A 17,745-nucleotide genomic window follows, 5' to 3' on the forward strand; every position below is an offset into this window, starting at 1 on the left:
CACTGGAACCTCTTTTATTTTCTACTGCAGTGATCAGAACAGAGCAGCTCAACATGTTCAGGATTTGTGCAAGTAGAACTATATCAGCTGCTCATTTCACATCTTTTCATAATGATTTCATGACATTTTGTGGTGATTTCACACCTTTTCATGGTGATTTCACGTTGTTTTGCAGTGATTTTGCATCTTTCTGTGGTGATTTTCTGTCTCTCTGAAGTGATTTTATTTGTTTTTGTGATAGTTTTGAATCTCAAGATGATTTCACTTCTCTTTGTGGCAATTTTAAATCTTTTCAAGGTGATTTTGCATTTTGTGGTGGTTTTGCATCTTTTCATGAAGATTTTGCATCTTTTTCGGTGATTATGATTCTTTTGATGGTGATTTTGCATCTTTTTGTGGTGATTTCACATCTTTTTAAGGTGATTTCACATCTTTTCATGGTGATTTTGCATCTTTTTTGGTCCAATTTTGAATCTTTTCATGGTGATTTGACGTCTTTTTGTGGTGATTTCTCATCTTTTCATAATGATTGTGTGTGTTCTAATGCTACATTGTGTTAGCTAATGGTGTTGAAAGGCTAATTGATGATTAGAAAACCCTTGTGCAGTTATGTTAGCATATGGAGAAAAGTGGGAGTTTTCATGGAAAACATGGAATTGTCTGGATGAACCCAAACATTTGAACAGTAGTGTATGTCAAAATGTTTGCTGCACACAAGCAGGGCAGGTAATTATCAGGCTAAAAGTGAAAGATAAAAGTGAAAATCTTTCACTTTTAGTCCTAATCATAAGTATACAGGAGCTCCAGATGTGTCTTTAGTTAGTTCAAAGCATATCCTTGTTGACTGTAGTTTAGAAACACACCTGATGCGACATGTTTTTAGTGATTGTACTGAATATAAATGGTCATGAAGTGGTTGCAGATCAGAAAAAAAGATATTTTATCCCAGTATTGGTGTTTTACAACCTTATCTTGCTTACATTTGCCTTCAACAATAAATAAATAAATCACTAATTTCTTTTTCTTTCCATCCTCCTCAGACTACACCTACTTCTACAAGGGGAAGGAATACTGGAAGTTCGACAACCAGAAGCTGACGGTGGAACCTGGATACCCCAAGTCCATCCTGCGTGACTGGATGGGCTGCGACCAGTCCGACATGGAGCGCTCTGGCGGCAATGGTAACCGCGGCGACCGACAGCTGCCCCTGGACGACGTGGACATCATGGTGACCATCAACGACGTCCCGACGACCGTCAACGCCATCGCCGTGGTGATCCCCTGCATCCTGTCGCTGTGCATACTGGTGCTGGTTTACACCATCTTCCAGTTCAAGAACAAAGGCGTCCAGCAGAGCGCCATGACGCAGCACTACTACAAATACCCGGTGCAGGAGTGGGTATGACAGTCAACCGCTCCAAGCTCATGGATTTACAGGGGTTCAAGCTCTTTGCTAGCTAGCTAACGTTGGCTAATGTCCTAACATGCTGGCTGAAAGATGCTAATTGTGCTAGCTAGTGAATGCTATAGATGGGCGCAGAGTGAAAAAAGCTCTACAGGAGTAGATTAAGACTTTTGTTTGTGAGTGGAAGAGGTTTGTGTCGGCCTTATGACACATTTCAATGTTTAAAGACGTTTAAAAAGAGGATCTGAAAGACAAAAAAACACACCTTCCCTGATCTGATGAGGGAACAAGAACTTTCTTCTGGGACCTAAAACTCACTGCTCTCCTTCTCAGTGAAACAAAAAGAAAGAAAAATAGGATTCAGAGAAGAAAAGAATTCGCTCCTCTAAGCCAGAAACCACCTCCAAGTTTGTTGTGACGACAACTTGAACTGCTTCAAGTCAAATTCAACGACAAAAAAAAGAAAAGATACAGTTTAAAAATATCAAACTTGAAGATCAAATATAGGTAGAAAGGCCATAACTAAAAAAAAATACCCAAGGATCTCTCTTTGGATCGATGATTTTTTACTAAGTTTATTTTTAGTTGAGATGTAAAACTGTCAAAGAGGACCTTTTTCTCTCTTTTTCCACACAAACACTCATCACCATCAACTATGTCGACTTCCTTCAGCTCGTCACACAAACACACACAAAAAGATGCGTTGATTTACACAACTCTGCTGGATTTTTGCAGATGTAGAATAGAGAGTCGTTGGCGTATGATAGAATAGAACAACAACAGCCTTATTTATGTCAAAATGTTTGCTGCGCACAAGCAGGGCAGGTGATTATTGGGATAAAAGTGAAAATCTTTCACTTTTCGTCCTAATCATAAGTATACGGGAGCTCCAGATGTGTCTTTAGTTAGTTAAAAGTATATCCTTGATGACTGTAGTTTAGAAACACACCTGATGCGACTTCTTTTTAGTGATTGTACTGAATATAAATGGTCATGAAGTGGTTGTAAATCAGAAAAAAAAGACATTTTACTTGAACGTTGTTTCTTGTTTGGCATGTAGCAGTGGTGAAAGCCACAACAGACAGCTGGTCTTTATTTATACTTTTTCTACCAGCAGCTGAATTTCTTGCAGTAGAATTTAAATATATATGGGACTGTTGCTAATTATTACCAGAGAGAAGAAAGGTTTAACAGAAATAGAAAGTCTTTTAAAATGTTTATGCAGAGAAACATATCACAGGGTAGGAACAGTAAAGTATCGTCTCTGAGCTGCTCTGAAATGTTTTATTAAAAGTGTTATCTTAGAGATTTAGTAAACAGGTAGCCGGACTGGTTTATTTTTGTTCCTTGACGCTCATCTTTGTATTTTTGTCTATGAGGAGGAGTTATAAGATGTTTCCCCAGATAGTTTATGGATTATTGGTTTTCAAACGGCACCAAAACTGCAAACTTTTTCTGTTTTAACCCTCTTCTGCCGGCGTCTACAGTTTGTTTACATGTGAATTTAGACGCCTACTAACCAGAAGTAAGAACTGTACCGTGCAAATGCAGCTTTACAAGTTATTGCCGACTTATTAGCTACAAATATTAGAAGTTTAGCAGTTCATTCAAACATCTTTCTAAAAGCCAGTGTGCCACTAGTGTGCGTTAAAGGGCATATAAAGGCATTAAAAACTCATATTTTCAACTCTAAAGGTTGTTTACTAAAACAGAAACAAGAATTTTCATCTTGCATATACGCCAATGAAAATCTTAACTATGTTTACAGGAACAAACATCTTAGCTTCTCTGTTTCCGTTGCAGTGTTGCATTAGCTTCAGTGTTAGTGCAGGAAACCAAAGGTAGTTAATGGATGTTGTTGATGTTACAAAGAATGTGTTAATTAACTGGAAAGAGTCCAAGAGTTTGGTTTTAAACCTAAACATTTAGCCGAGAAATATCTGGAATATCTGCTGATTAACCCCATAAACTCCACAAGGACGTCTTTATTGCTAGTTCCATATCTTTCAGTTTGTACGTTACACCAGTAAACATGGAGATTTTTGGTATATTTGCAGAAATATTGGACGTATTTTGCTCATGAGCAGATTAAATAAAACAGTGTCCAAAATCTGAATGTCGGATGTACGTCAAAAGTTACAAGTAAATAAACAGAAACACAGGTTTAAACTACAGATTCCAAAAATCCACGCTGGTGTTTCTGCATCACTCAAGCTAGGCTAGTTGGCTTTTAGCTTTTCTTTCTACAGTCAGCAGTGATTTAAAATATAGCTTTTGTCTAATTTATGTTGTGTTAGAAACTCAGTTATTCAGGCATATAATCAAAATTAATTTCAAAAATTGAAGAAACAGGAAAGTTTTGGTAAATCAGGTTTAGCTAAATCTATCTTACTAGCTAGCTTTATCTAGCCGGAGTCACTGCATTGGATATTCTTCTGTTTTGTCTCAAAACTCAAAAAAATCTGATACTGTAATCTATTTAGATAAATTATCACATCACGTGATTTAACCACACTAGTTAGCTTCATTCCTATAGTGTGATTTAAGATTTAGTTTTTGTCAAAAAATATCTGAAACAGGTTGATAAATTAGGTTTAGCTAAATCTGTCTCAAGAGCTAGCCTGAATTAGCCTTAGCGGGAGTCACTGAGTTTTCATCTTGCATATATGCCAATGAAAATCTTAACTATGTTTACAGAATCAGACATCTTAGCTTCTCTGTTTCCGTTGCTATGTTGGATTAGCTTTAATGTTAGCGCTGAAAACCAACAGTAGTTACTGGATGTTGTTGATGTTTCAAAGGAGAAGCTGCTACTCTGCAAAAAAAAAAAAAACATTGGAAAAGCAGAAAAATTAGGCTTTTTGCTTGAGTTTAACCCATTAAACTCGAACTCCGCACAGCACCTTTAGCAGTTTTAGCGGTTTTAGTGGTAGTTTTCTGTTTTCATCTGGAACTAAACACTACTTTGCTAAGCTAGGCTAGGTACCATTTAGCTAGTTAGCTTTTCTTCCTTTTGGCAGTTAGATGAAGAAGCACAGCAGTTTTAGCGGTTCTAGCGGCAGATTCCTGTTCTCTGGCCCCGAAAGAGGTCCTACCTGGGTGGACCTTCCAGTTTGCAGTGGAAAACAGCTGATTGATCCACATGGTCTCTGCAGTTTGAGCCCTGAACTGAGGCTCTGTGATGTTCACACGCTGATTTATTAGGCTTTAAATGGAAAATCAGCTGCTGCAGAACGGGGTTAAACCAGAACCTGAAACCAGGAGACAGGCTGCTAACACCAAAAGTTTTGGTGTGCTATACTTCTGTTTACATATTTGCAGTTGGTTGTGTCTACGTTATTTCTAGGAGACTAATTCTTGACATGCTGAAGGGAAAAGGGGAAGTAAAGTGTCCTGAATGGAGGCGGATGAGGTCTGTATTAGTATTCTGGCTGCAGCTCAGCCACATCCAGCAGCTTAATGAAGTTTTTCTGCTCTCAGCTCCAACGGCAGCAACTCGTCCTGAACATCCGTCGCTTTAATCCACCGTCCGTCTCCGTTTGATCTTTAACCCAAACCTCCTCGGTCCATCTGTGTCCGCTGACCTCCACTTCCTCTTCAGGTTGGACGTCCATCTGTAGCTCCGCTTGCTCAACAAACTTCTTTGTGCTCTGATTCGGAGTGAGTAGGTCTCAGTACTTGGCTCTGAATGGTCGTTTTTGCTCCTCAGCAGGGGTCAGGAATCATCATGTGAATGTTGTCTGCATTTTGTGAGTCGAATTTGAAGTTGTTTGCATTGATTTAATGATTTAAAGAAACATGGTCTCAAACTAAAATGTGTAATTTGGTCCTGAACACAAACATCTGTTTACAAAAAGCCTTAAAACTGTGAGAGTTTTGCTTTTTCTTCCTCCACGTCGCCTGATTTGCAAACGTATAGAAAGAGTAACAAAGTCCAGATAATGAGAATTCATCAACCACAGGACTCTTACCAAAGCAAGACAAAACGACCGAAACACGACGCAAAACGACCACAACAAGACGCAAAACGACCACAAAAAGACACAAAAGGAGCACAAGACGCAATGTGACCAAAACAAGATGCAAAATGACCAAAACACAATGCAAAATGACCAAAACAAGATGCAAAACGGCCACAACGCGCAAAACGACCACAACATGACCCAAAATGACCTAAACACGACCCAAGACAAGACGCAAAAGGACCACAACAAGATGCAAACGACCAAGACATGACGCAAAACAACCACAAGACGTAAAACGACCAAGACAAGACGCAAAACGACCACAACAAGACAAAACGACCACAAGACAAAACGACCACAAGACAGAACAACCAAAACGACCTTACAATTTTACAGCCTTTTCTTTCTGAAAACAGTGCTTTTTCCCCACTGTGGAATGACAAAACTGTTAGATATTTTGGTTTGAGATTTGGCCTCCAGTGGTTTTGGTGCTGCTGCTTTGTGAAGCTTTGGCAGAAAGTTTTATTCTTGTGGACGGAGTGACGCTGCTCAAACACGCCGATTCTGTTCCAGAACATCACTGCAGCTTTATTTAAATGCTGTTAACTTCCCAACATGACAGTTTTCGGACCTCAAAACTCCTGCTGGGACAGTTGAAGACCTTTCTGGAGGCGTTTTAAACAACCTCCCTGCTCCGTCCTGATTCCGTCCATGTATCCTTGCAGACAGTAATCACTCCAGACCATCTTTCCACCTCATTTTAAGCCTCCTATAGATGGAACACACTGAAGAGGCTGTATACCGTCCAGCCTCCTTCACATATCACTCCCTCCTCCTCCTTCTTGTTCTCATTTGTCGGCTTTGTACCTCCGCCGTCCTGAGGTAATTGAATGTGTTTTCACTGCGTATCCTCACAATTACCTGCCGCTGTCGAGAGCAATTCAGCACACGCAGCATTTGGCGGAAATCGATGGCGTTCAATATCCCGCGGTGCTGTTTAGACTCGACGGGGAAAAGGCTTGTTCCTCGAGGGTTGTTCAATAAACACAGAACAAGACGTTCTGCAGAAATCCAAAGGAAAGAAAAATGAAAAATAAATACCTCCTGGACCAAACTTTCTCTATGTGTCTGATGGTTTTTGGACGGAGATGCTCGACTGAAGGGAGCGAAGCTGAAAAGGAGGTCAGAACTGCTGTGTTAATTAACCGTAAAGACTCCCGGAGTTTGGTTTTAAACCCAAACATTTAGCAGAGAAATATCTGGAATATCTGCTGGTTAACCCCATAAACTCCCCGAGGACACCTTTATTTCAAGTTCCATTTAATTCAGTTACCATGCTACATCGGTAAACGTGGACATCATTGGTATATTTGTGGAAATATTTTACACTGTATTTTGCACAAGAGTAGCTTAAACAAACGGCATCCAAAATCGAAATGTTAAAAGTTATAAATAAATAATCAGAAACACAGGTTTAAACTACAGATTCCAAAAATCCACGCTGGTGTTTCTGTATCACTGAAGCTAGGCTAGTTAGCTTATAGCTTTTCTTTCTATAGTCGGCTGTGATTTCAAATAGAGCTTTTGTCTAATTTACAGTCAGTAGTAGGTAAGAAACTCAGTCCATGTTGAGTAAAGAGCTTCTAATGCTGGTTTTTAACGGCGTTCTGGTTGGTTTCTTTATTTTTTTAGGCTCCTGAAATGCAGATGTTGCTTTAACAGGGAATGATTCCCGCCTGGCTTCACTGAGAGAGAACAGAATCGATGCGTTCAAAGTGTCTTTGTGGAACCAGCCCTTGTTCTCAGATCATCTTTACCATGTTAGCGGATGGATGAAGGATATTTTATGGAGGTTTTTACCATTTAAGCAGCAAGTTCAGCTAATGGAGCACTAAACAGATGGCGATTTATTAAATTTTATCTGAAAGAAAAGTGTTTAAATCATGTAAATGTTCATCACTTTAACCTTCTGGGAGAAAATAACCTGAAGGTGTGTAAATATATGTAGTGGGATTTCCAGCAGATAGCAGTTTACTTCAGCAGATGTCTGTTTGTGGAAAAGATCGAAGGTACTTGAAGAAAACATTCTGTAGTGTTTGCATTGTTCATATTACTTATGGAACACATAAAGATAAATATACGTACATGGAACTTTTAGCGGACGCCGTCTGTCCACAGATCTTTATTTATTCAGCTCGGAGGGCGAAGGGTCCTCTGGAAATTTGCCTCTTTTATGGATTTTGCATCAGACCTGAGATAAACTGGAGCTGAACTGATGTTTTGGATTTTTCTGCCACATCTCGATCCTCGTCTTTCCTCCCATCTGGACGTTTGTTTCCCGTCCGTCCTCTTGGTCGAAGGATGGTTGCCACTGTGCCGGCAGATCAGTCCGTTTAAAGAAAGGAATGAGCTCGGTGCCACTTTGTCTCCGGTCTGGCAACATTCTTGTGGCTTCGGACAACAGCGAGTTGCCTTTAAAGGTCGACTCGGGCGTCTGAAATCGCCACTCGCTAACAGGAAGTCGACTGCCAGAGACGACACATCAAACAGGAAGTTCAAAACCTGCGGGAAACGCAACAAAACTTAGAGAACGGAACTTTTCTTGAAGGCAAAAGGTTCCATAACTTCCTAAAATAAACTCTAACATGTCATTAGATCATCAGATTAACTTAATTTCACAAAAACATTCGTCATGTCTTCTTATTGATGTTGATTACCTCAACATCTATCTCTTCACTTTATGTCTGAACAAAACAAGTCAAAACTACTGTAATGTGATTTCAGCAAATTCAACCAAAACAAAGAACCTGACATGAGTTTCAGCTGAGGTCAGCAGAGTTCTGGTGTTTTAATTACATGCAGGGCAGCTGGTTTTCTGTATTTAATGATGTTTTTATGTTGCAAGGCACCACATGAGGTAGAAAAATAGATTAAAAAACACAGAAAATCGATATTTTTTCTACTGAATCACCAGCTCCTCACCGCAGGAAGCTGCTCAAAATTCACCAAACAACAGTCGGTCTCTTGTGGTTTCATCTAATGATTCTATGAAGCTTTTCTCACATTAATGTTCTGCAGAACATTCAATGATATAATAATGATTATACAAGTCTTTTATACATTCAGGGCATCTTTAAGTGCTTCACATCAAACTGGATGATAAAAAATTTAAAGAAATTAAAGTAATAAATCACAAAAAATACCAGGAAACGGCAGAATCAATCAGAGTGTACATGAACTTAGTTTATTTTGGTGGTTTTCAATATTTGCAGCTTAAATTAACACGTAAATAAACTAGAAATAAATAGACATAAACAGTGATGAATGAAAAAACAAAGCAAGTTTGTACAACTGACATCTACAGATATCACTTTGGTCTTAAAAAATTCAGTTTCTTCTGATTTAAAATGTTTTTTAAATCCATTAAACAGGGAAAAATAGGTTAATTAGGTTTAGCTGAATCTGTCTTACTAGCTAGCTTTAGCTAGCAGGAGTCATTTTTGCGTCCTGTGAAGTTTTACTGGTTTATTTTTTCTCAAAATTTACACATTTGTATGGTGAAATATTTTTAGATAAGTCATCAATAAATTAAGTGATTTATAAGAAGTTTAACTATATTAAAATACATGAAATTCTTTAGAGATGAAAACTCTGCTAAACTAAGGTAGTTAGCATTTAGCATGTTAGCTTTTCTTTATACAGTATGATTTAAATAGCTTTTGTCAAATTTATGCTAATTTATGTTGAACATTGAGGCATCCAAACAGATATTTACACTTTATGAAACAGGAAAAGGGGGTCAAATTAAGCTAAATCTGTGTTGCTAGCTAGCCTTAACTAGCCTTTGCTAGAGTCACTGCAGTGTGATTTTTACGTCTTGTACTTGTGAAGTTTTACTGATTTATATCTATAATATTATATTAGATATAATACTCTTACACAAATCATAATGACATTATTTGATTTACAGACAGTTAACCATTTTAACTCACTATGCTGCTAAGCTAGGCTAGTTACCATTTAGTTTGTAGCTTACAGTATATAGCTGCTGTCAAATTTATGGTAATTTATTTTTCATATTCAGGCATCCAAACAGATATTTAATTTTATGAAACATGAAAAGCTAAATTACGCTAAATCTGTCTTAGTAGCTGGCCTTAACTAGCCATAGCTAGAGTCACTGCTGTGTGATTTTTTTACCTCTTTTCTGTTGTACTTGGAAACTTTTACTGTTTTATAATAATACATATATAATACTATACTATATATACACAAATCATGACTGCATTATTTGGTTTAAAAACAGTTTAACCACTTTAACTCACTATGCTGCTAAGCTAGGCTAGTTAGCATTTAGCTAGTTAGCTTAGTACGATTTATGTAGCTTTTGTCAAACTTATGCTAATTTATGTGGTGTAAAAAATAAGACTTTAATATTAAGGCGTCCAAACACGTGTTTACATTTTATGAAACAGAAGAAATTAAATTAGGATAAATCTGTTTTGCTAGCCAGCCTTAACTAGCCTTAGCTAGAGTCACTGAAGTTTGATTTTTACTTCTGTTCTCTTGTATTTGTGAAGTTTTACTGTTTTATAATATATATAATACTATACTATATATATTATAATACTTTTATACAAATCAGAATTGCATTATTTGATTTAAAAGCAGTTCAACCACTTTAACTTAATATGCTGCTAAGCTAGGCTAGTTAGCGTTAGCTTGTCCGTTTTTCTTTCTACAGCATAACTACAGATATGTGTAATTTGTGGTGATATATATGACAGAGGAAACTTTAATTACTCCAGTATTCCTCATCAAAACTAATGTTTTTGTTATTTTTTTAAAAATAAATCTGTTTTAGGAAACGATGGAACCTTCACAATAAAACGTCATGTTTGTCTTCAGGTAAAGTTTATGCAGCTGTTGCACCGTAAATGTCAAGAAAAATAAGATGTGTTTATGTTAAACATCACTAAACTCTCATTTCCAGCCAGAAAAATTAGATAATTCCACCTTAAATCGCTGGCAGACGTCTGGATGTTGGCCGAGTGGCTCTGAGTGTCCGAGTCGTCCTTTAACCTGTTATTGCCTTTAGTTTCTAACGTTCTCTTAAAAACACTGCGTAGGAGATAAAACATATCAGAGGTAGTCTGGCAGACGTTTAGAAAACATCGCAGCTCGGACTTTTAACAGAAATAGCTTTAAGAGAGATTCAGTTCCTTTTTCTTATGGAGAAAAAGACGTTTTCTGTAAATAAAATTTCACTTTGGTTCCTTTAGTTTTGGGTTTTTTGACTAAGTGGGTTGATTATAAAATCAAAATGAAAAAAAACCTGCAGATCGATGCACCGTTTGGTTTTTACCTGCTCGTGTAAATAAAATTAAAGCTTTTGGAGAAGTTTTGTATTTTTGTTTCCGTCTTATTTAATCATCGTTTGCACTCGACGTCGGACCATTTTTATGAAGATGCTTCTAATTAATAAACACGTTTATGTTAAAGAACCGAGATTATCCAGTTTATTTCTGATCAGATGAAGTTTTATTATTTAAAATGTGACAAAGATCTGATCTTTGTTCTGTCTCACACCGATTCTATACCGATGACACAATGTTCTGTTCATGAAATGTCAATAAAAGTGAAAACTTGATTGTCTTACGTGTTTTTCTCTGTTTATTTGACATTTTACTTTTAGTTTACAGATAATAACCAGTAAAATCACAAAAAAATGAAACTTGATTTACCTTATAAATAACATCCACATCAAAAATATGTATTTTTATGAACAATAACTTGTTCTTTTACAGCATTTGACATGAAAATTTTACTGTTTCATTAAATTTAAATCAGCAACAACAGATGAAAAATCTGTATATTAAGGATTCCAAGATCATTTTTCAAACTATTATTTAATAGATTTTCTCTGTTTTGTAAATTTACAGTTAATAACTAGTAAAATCACAGAAAAAAATAATTTATGTTAACCGTTAAAATAAAAACAGCCCAAAACTGAATTCTGTATTTTTAGAAATAAATCTTTTGCTGTTTTACATTTAAACATTTTAGTTGTATTTAAATCAGCAAAAAAGAGAAAACCGTGTTTGTTGAGGATAACAAATAAAATCACAGAAAAAAATATAAATTTCTATTTTTTATATTAACTGTTAAAATAAAAACAGGCCAAAACTGTAAACAATGTCCACATCAAAAATCTGTATTTTTATTAAAAAAATAAACATTTTGCTGTTTTACAACGTTTGTAAATTTACACCATTTTTTTTTACTATATTTAAATCAAGAAAAAGGAAAATCAAACTGTTATTTCATACATTTTTCCTGTTTTCTTAAATTACAGAAAACATCTAAAAAATAAAATAAAAATAAAATTAAAAAATTAACTAAAATTAATCAGCTGATGGGTGAAAAAGTAGTGAAAAAAAGTGACATCTTTGTTTTGGGTTTTCTGGCGGTTCCTGAATGCAGCGTCCCAGAACTTAAACTCCTCCTGGTTCCACCTTTAATCTGGTTTTACTGGTTCAGTACCAGTTGGTGCAGGAGATCATGAAGCACATGTTGTCCACCTTCCTGTTTCCCATCATGCACTGGGGCAGCTCTGCAGGTGTCTCTGTGGATGGAAGGTAAAAATTTAACAAATTTGAAGAATAAATCAGCAAAAATGCAGCTGATCAGCTTCGGTTGTGACTTTTCCTCCTCTGAATTCTATGTTTTACCTTCAGACTCCATGCTGCCTTCAGGTTCTTCAGGTTTCTGCTGTTTTTCAGTTTCATCTTGTTTCTCTTCAGCTTCTTTCTCTCGACTCTGATCAGATCCCATCATCTCTAATCCTCAGTCGCAGCTGGAAGAAACAACACAGGTACTGGCTTCAGATTTTTATTTCTGCTTGTCTAATAATGTGGATTCTAAATCAACAAGATGATGAGAAATAACAGAGAAAATTTCAGGTTTTTATCTTTAATAGTTCCTCAGATATTGTTGTTCAAACAGACGAGACAAAACGGGTATTGAGTAATTCTGTAGTGTAGAATGGTCTGACTACCTCACTATCAAGGTAAATTTTTAAAACCATTAATCTCAGAAAACATTTGACATTCAAAGCTAAAATTTCCTAAGTAGCTTCATAAATGTCCACGTTTTATGCTCTAAAACTTTCAGGTAAATCAGAGACGGTGGAGCAGAAAAAGTCTTCGGTATTTAATCAATTAAAATGGAACGACCCACAAAGTTTTTTGCCGCAATAAATGCAAAGTTTTGTCTTTGTTTCCCTGAATCTCTACAACACATATGGAGAATGGAAAGTTAGAAAAGAGACACAAGTTTTATTATTATTCTAATTATTATTATTATTATTATTATTATTATTATTATTATTATGAGTGTAAACACACCAGAAGGATCATTTAACCTTCATGTTGTCCTGCGGGTCAAAATTGACCCGTTTTAAAGTTTGAAAATGTGGGGAAAAAAATCTATTTTCACAGTTAAACTTCTTTTTTTCTTCTTTTTTTTTGTCTGCATTTATTCTCTTTGCTTAACTACACAAAAGAGGTGTCAACATTATCTGAGACTGATGCATATTTTAGTCTTGCAGCCAAATATTTTAATGAAAGCTAAGCAGACATTCTTTACAGTACAGTTAAAGTTCTGATGTCCACTTTTTCAACATTTTTGGGAAATCTTTGGAAGAACAACAACAAAGAAATGTTCAAAATGTTTCTTAAGAACATTCACATAAAAATCTACCAAAATCCAGTGAATTTCGATGGATTTTGGTTGATTTTTATGTGAATGTTCTTAAGAAAATATTAGAAGTTTTACTGATATATATGGAATTATTTTAGATTTGTTAGGATTTTTTGGAAAATTTTTACTCATTTTTTGAAAATATTTACAAGAATTTCTTGCCAAATTTGGGGGATTTTTTTAAAATAAAACTTTTAAGGGAAACTTTTAAGGAATTATTGGAATTTTCTTCCTGAAGGTTTTGCAAATTTTCAGAAATTTGGGGAATTTTTTTGCAGAATTTTTGGATTTTTTTCAGACAAGGAAACAATATTTTTTGGTGCCTGTAAATGAGGACAACAGGAAGGTTAAAGGAAACAAAAGGAAGGAAAACGACTTCATTGACTTGAATCTTTTCAAACAGATAAAGAGGAAGTGAGATAAACAGACGTATAGAGAGCTGCTGGTTATCTTCTCGGTCATCTCTAATCCATTCAGGACTTTAATCCAATCAAACAACACAATCAGATCATCTGTTAAACACCACCAGCAGCTGTGGAAGCTGCAAAAATGCATGCTGGGAAATTACAATCGGACAGAGCTGCAGCCGACGAATGATTCTCACCTTTACTCTTCCTTAGTTTCTCTGATTAAAAACCTCAGAGATGCTCATTTATTAATGACGTAACACCAAACAACCTCCACCTTCACCTCAGATGGTTAAAAAATCTCCAATAAAGGATGAAACAAACGATTATTTTTTAAATTTTGAAGCAGCTGCTGCTTATTTTTCTTCATTAATCGGTTAATAAAATATCAGAAAATAGTGAAATGTCTGTGAAGCTCTTGTTTTATCTTCCAAATATGGTGAAGAACCACACTCACACCTCACTATCATTGTGTAATTCTCTAGTGTAGAATGGTCTGACACAAAATCACTACAAAGAGACTTATAATGGCCACAAATAGACTCTGAGTGACTACAAACAAAGAAAACATGAATACAAAGATGCAAAAAATACAAAATCAATTTAAAGAGCTGCAAAGAGACAAAAAAATGCCTAAAAACAGATTAAAAATGACCCCCAAAGACATGAAAAATGGCCAGGAAGTCACATAATAATCTGAGAGCTGATGTCAACGGAAATTAGTCTGATTTTTGAGGAAAAAGAATAGACTCCTGCTGCTGTATTTTAAAATGAATCCTCTACGGTCTGGATTTATTCTGTCTGAGGGTTTAAACTGCCGGAGGTCTGATCCAGATCCAGTCTAGATCCAGTTCTGAGCTAAAGGTTGGGACCAGACTGGATGTTTACGAGGGAATTATCAGCTCTAAATCCTCACAGTGGGAAAATATTCAGCTGCGTTTTCTTCCTGATTGTTCCTCAAACGTCAGAAAGCGAAGAAGAGTTGGATCATCGAACGGAAGATTCAAGAAAAAAACATTTTACAGTCAATAAAAAACCAAACAGTTCAGTGTGAGAGCTAGAAGAACCTGAAGGTGGTCATTTTGTGTCTTTGTTGTCATTTTGTGTCTCTTTGTGGTCATTTTGTCGCCATTTTGTGTCTCTTTGTGGTCATTTTGTGTCTTTTTGTCGCCATTTTGTGTCTCTTTGCTGTCATTTTGTGACTTTTTGTCGCCATTTTGTGTCTCATTGTGCTCTTTTTGTGTCTCTTTGTGGTAGTTTTGTGTCTCTTTGTATTCTTTTTAGGTGGTTTTGTGGTAGTTTTGTGTCTATTTTTGCTCATTTTTAGGTTATTTTTTGCCCATGTCATGATTTTTTATCTCTTTGTTTACATTTTGTTGAACTCTTTGGATGTTTTTGTGTTCGTTCTGGTCGGTAGATCTTAAAATAAAGCCTGTCGTCAGCAGGAATCAAACTACCAACCGTTGACTCAGCTTCAGTCTCATCAGGAGAAATAAATCCGAGTTGGTTGAACCAGAAGGAGGTTTGTTGGAGTGTTGAGGACGGAGCTGGTGTTGGAGATGAATCTATTTTTAGCTGCTGCTCAGACTGAATGCTGATGGAGAATCTGTGAATGAAACGCGCTGCTTCACTTCCTGCTGCTGGAGTCAAATCTGGATTTTTTCTGTTCACTTCATCGGTTCATCAGCTGGTTCATATTTGGCTATAAATAATAATAAATAATAACCAACAGAAAAGCTCTAGAGATTCAATATTTAATGAAAGAAAAAGATTTTGTGTCTCTTTGTGTTCATTTTGTGTGTATTTGTGTACTTTTATATCACCTACTGGACAAAGCAACACATATAAACAACCCACAGATATAACAGATTAATTAAACGTATTATTATTATTGTTTATGTTGTTGTTGTTGCATAGTGATAAAATGTGAACCTCCGGCTTGAGGTGAACTCCAACATGGAGTCTTTAAATAAACAGAACCGGAACCGGAACCAGTTATAAACAGTCAGCTGTTAAACCTTTACAACGCAGTGTTAATGGAACAATCCTGCTGTCCTGGTTCTACTGGTTCTACTGGTGCTGCTGGTCCACGATAATCCTCCATGTTGTAGCTCCGCCCACATACACACACACACACACACACGGACACACACACCGCGGGAACAAACCTAACGGAGCTCCGTCCGTCCGTCGGCCGCCGGTTCTGATCACCGCTCGGTGTTTCCAGGCAGAGAATCCGGTAAAACGTGTCGGTGGACCGGAGGACTGCACAGATCCTGGAGAGAGAGGAGGAGTCACTCCCAGGAGAAACACGGCAGGACTACAAACTGACTACAAACTGCAGGAAATGACGACACAGACACAAAATACCACAACAAGATGCAAGATGACCATAAAGAGACACAAAATGACCATAAAGAGACACAAAATGACCACAAAGAGAGACCCAAAATGACAATAAAGAGACACAAAATGACCACAAAGAGACACAAAATGACCATAAAGAGACACAAAACAACCACAAAGAGACACAACATTATCACAAAAAGACACAAAATGACCACAAAGAGACACAAAATGACTACAAATACATGACAACAGAAGCGCAAAACGATAACTGACACAGCAAAACTTCCACATAGACATGCAAAACGACTACAAACAGACAACTGCAAAGATGTTCAGACCAACAACAAACACAGAAGTTATGAAAGTAAAACAATCAATTCCAACATGTAGAAGATAAAATACTAAATCAGTCATTCAATTCGATACATTAATAAAGTCCAGAGAAGCTGAAGAAGTAGAATAAAATGATTAATAACAGTTTATTGTTGTGTTTTGTTGTTGAGAATAAACAAGAAGCTGCTGTGAGTGGATTTGAGGCGGAGTGATACCTCCTGTCTCTGCTCTCAGCTGCTCTTCGGCTCCCCCTCCCTCCTCCTCCTCCTCCTCCCCCTCCCCAACCAGCTGCAGTGACGTCACACAGGTAGCGAGCTAATGGAAAGTGTCAACAAACAACACGTCACGGGCGGCGGCGGACCCGATTGGCTGAGAGCGACGAGCCCGGCGCAGCGCGGAGACAGGAGGGAGGGGGCGAGGGGGGCGGTTGCTATGCAGGTTGCTATGCAGGTTGCTATGCAGGTTGCTATGCAGGCTGCTGAGGAGGGAAGGCAGAGCTCCTTCTGGCGCGTGGACGCTCACTTGTACGCGCAAACTGAATCAAAACAAGACAGAATTTATGAATAATAATTGAAAACAAGTAAAAAACTTTATTCATTATTAAAAACCACAAAATTATTTCCTCTGATATATTCACTAAAAGTACAATAAGTACAAATACTGCAGTACAAGTACAAATACTGCCTTCAATACTTAAATTAATTAAAAGTACAGATTAATATGAGATAAATTAAAGCATTTTAAACATTATGTTATTTTAGGAGCAGCCATAAATACACCACACACAGATAGCAAATTCTATATTAAAACAATTATTATGTTAATGACATAATTATCACATCATTAATGATTAGTAAATAATAATTTAATTATCTAAAAATTATAAAATTATATAACTGAATTAAAATAAATTCATTCATAAGAATAATAAGTAACAATAATTCTTTAAACATTACTTTTTTAATAAATTATTATTAGATTATTATTACATTATTATTAAATTGTTTTTGATATTTTTACAGTTATTATATTAATAATTATTAAAATAAAGTATCTAAACACAAGAAATACACAAGGTTTTTTTGACTCGGCACCATAAAAGTTTAGTTTAATATTGATAAATATATTTTAGAAATAAACACAAGTTAAATTTCAAATATCTAATAATATAATCAAATAATAAATAAATAAATAAAATTCAATATAACTTAATCAGGGCCACAGAAAATAATTATTTAAAATACAACAGCAAAAGTTTATTTACTCTGTTTGTCATATTTGTGTGCAAATTTAATTTTAAAAAATAATGATTTTTAAAATACTTTTGTGTATTAATATCTAGATTTTTTTGTATTAATATACTAATTTTTAACTTAATGGTGTGCAGTTTTATCAAGATTTCTGATACTTTTGTGTATTAATATACAGATTATTTATACGTCTTCCTGTTAATATCCAGATTTTCTGTATTTTCGTGTATTAATATACAGATTTTTATTATCGTTTTGCATTAATATCCAGGTTA

General features: G+C 36.0%; 1 protein-coding gene and 1 long non-coding RNA gene across 3 annotated transcripts in view; one reads left to right on the top strand and one right to left on the bottom strand.

Moving 5' to 3' along the window:
- The window catches only part of mmp24 (matrix metallopeptidase 24), a 46,501-nt gene extending 35,476 nt beyond the window's left edge, over window positions 1–11,025 (top strand). For both annotated transcript variants that reach the window (XM_023270792.3, XM_035948432.2), the window contains one exon: window positions 1,041–11,025. In XM_023270792.3, the coding sequence (XP_023126560.1) occupies window positions 1,041–1,405 (365 nt within the window). In that variant the 3' untranslated portion in view covers window positions 1,406–11,025. The remainder of the gene's footprint in view (window positions 1–1,040) is intronic.
- Window positions 11,026–11,568: 543 nt separating this feature from the next.
- On the bottom strand, window positions 11,569–15,864 carry LOC111568916 (uncharacterized). Its single transcript, XR_002746157.3, has 3 exons — window positions 15,707–15,864; window positions 12,102–12,226; window positions 11,569–11,995 (listed from the first exon to the last, which is right to left on the bottom strand). It is a non-coding gene; the product is annotated as an uncharacterized LOC111568916 (long non-coding RNA).
- Between the last annotated feature and the right edge of the window lie 1,881 nt (window positions 15,865–17,745).

Source organism: Amphiprion ocellaris, chromosome 5 (assembly GCF_022539595.1).
Source record: "Amphiprion ocellaris isolate individual 3 ecotype Okinawa chromosome 5, ASM2253959v1, whole genome shotgun sequence".
NCBI classification, from domain to species: Eukaryota; Metazoa; Chordata; class Actinopteri; family Pomacentridae; genus Amphiprion; species Amphiprion ocellaris.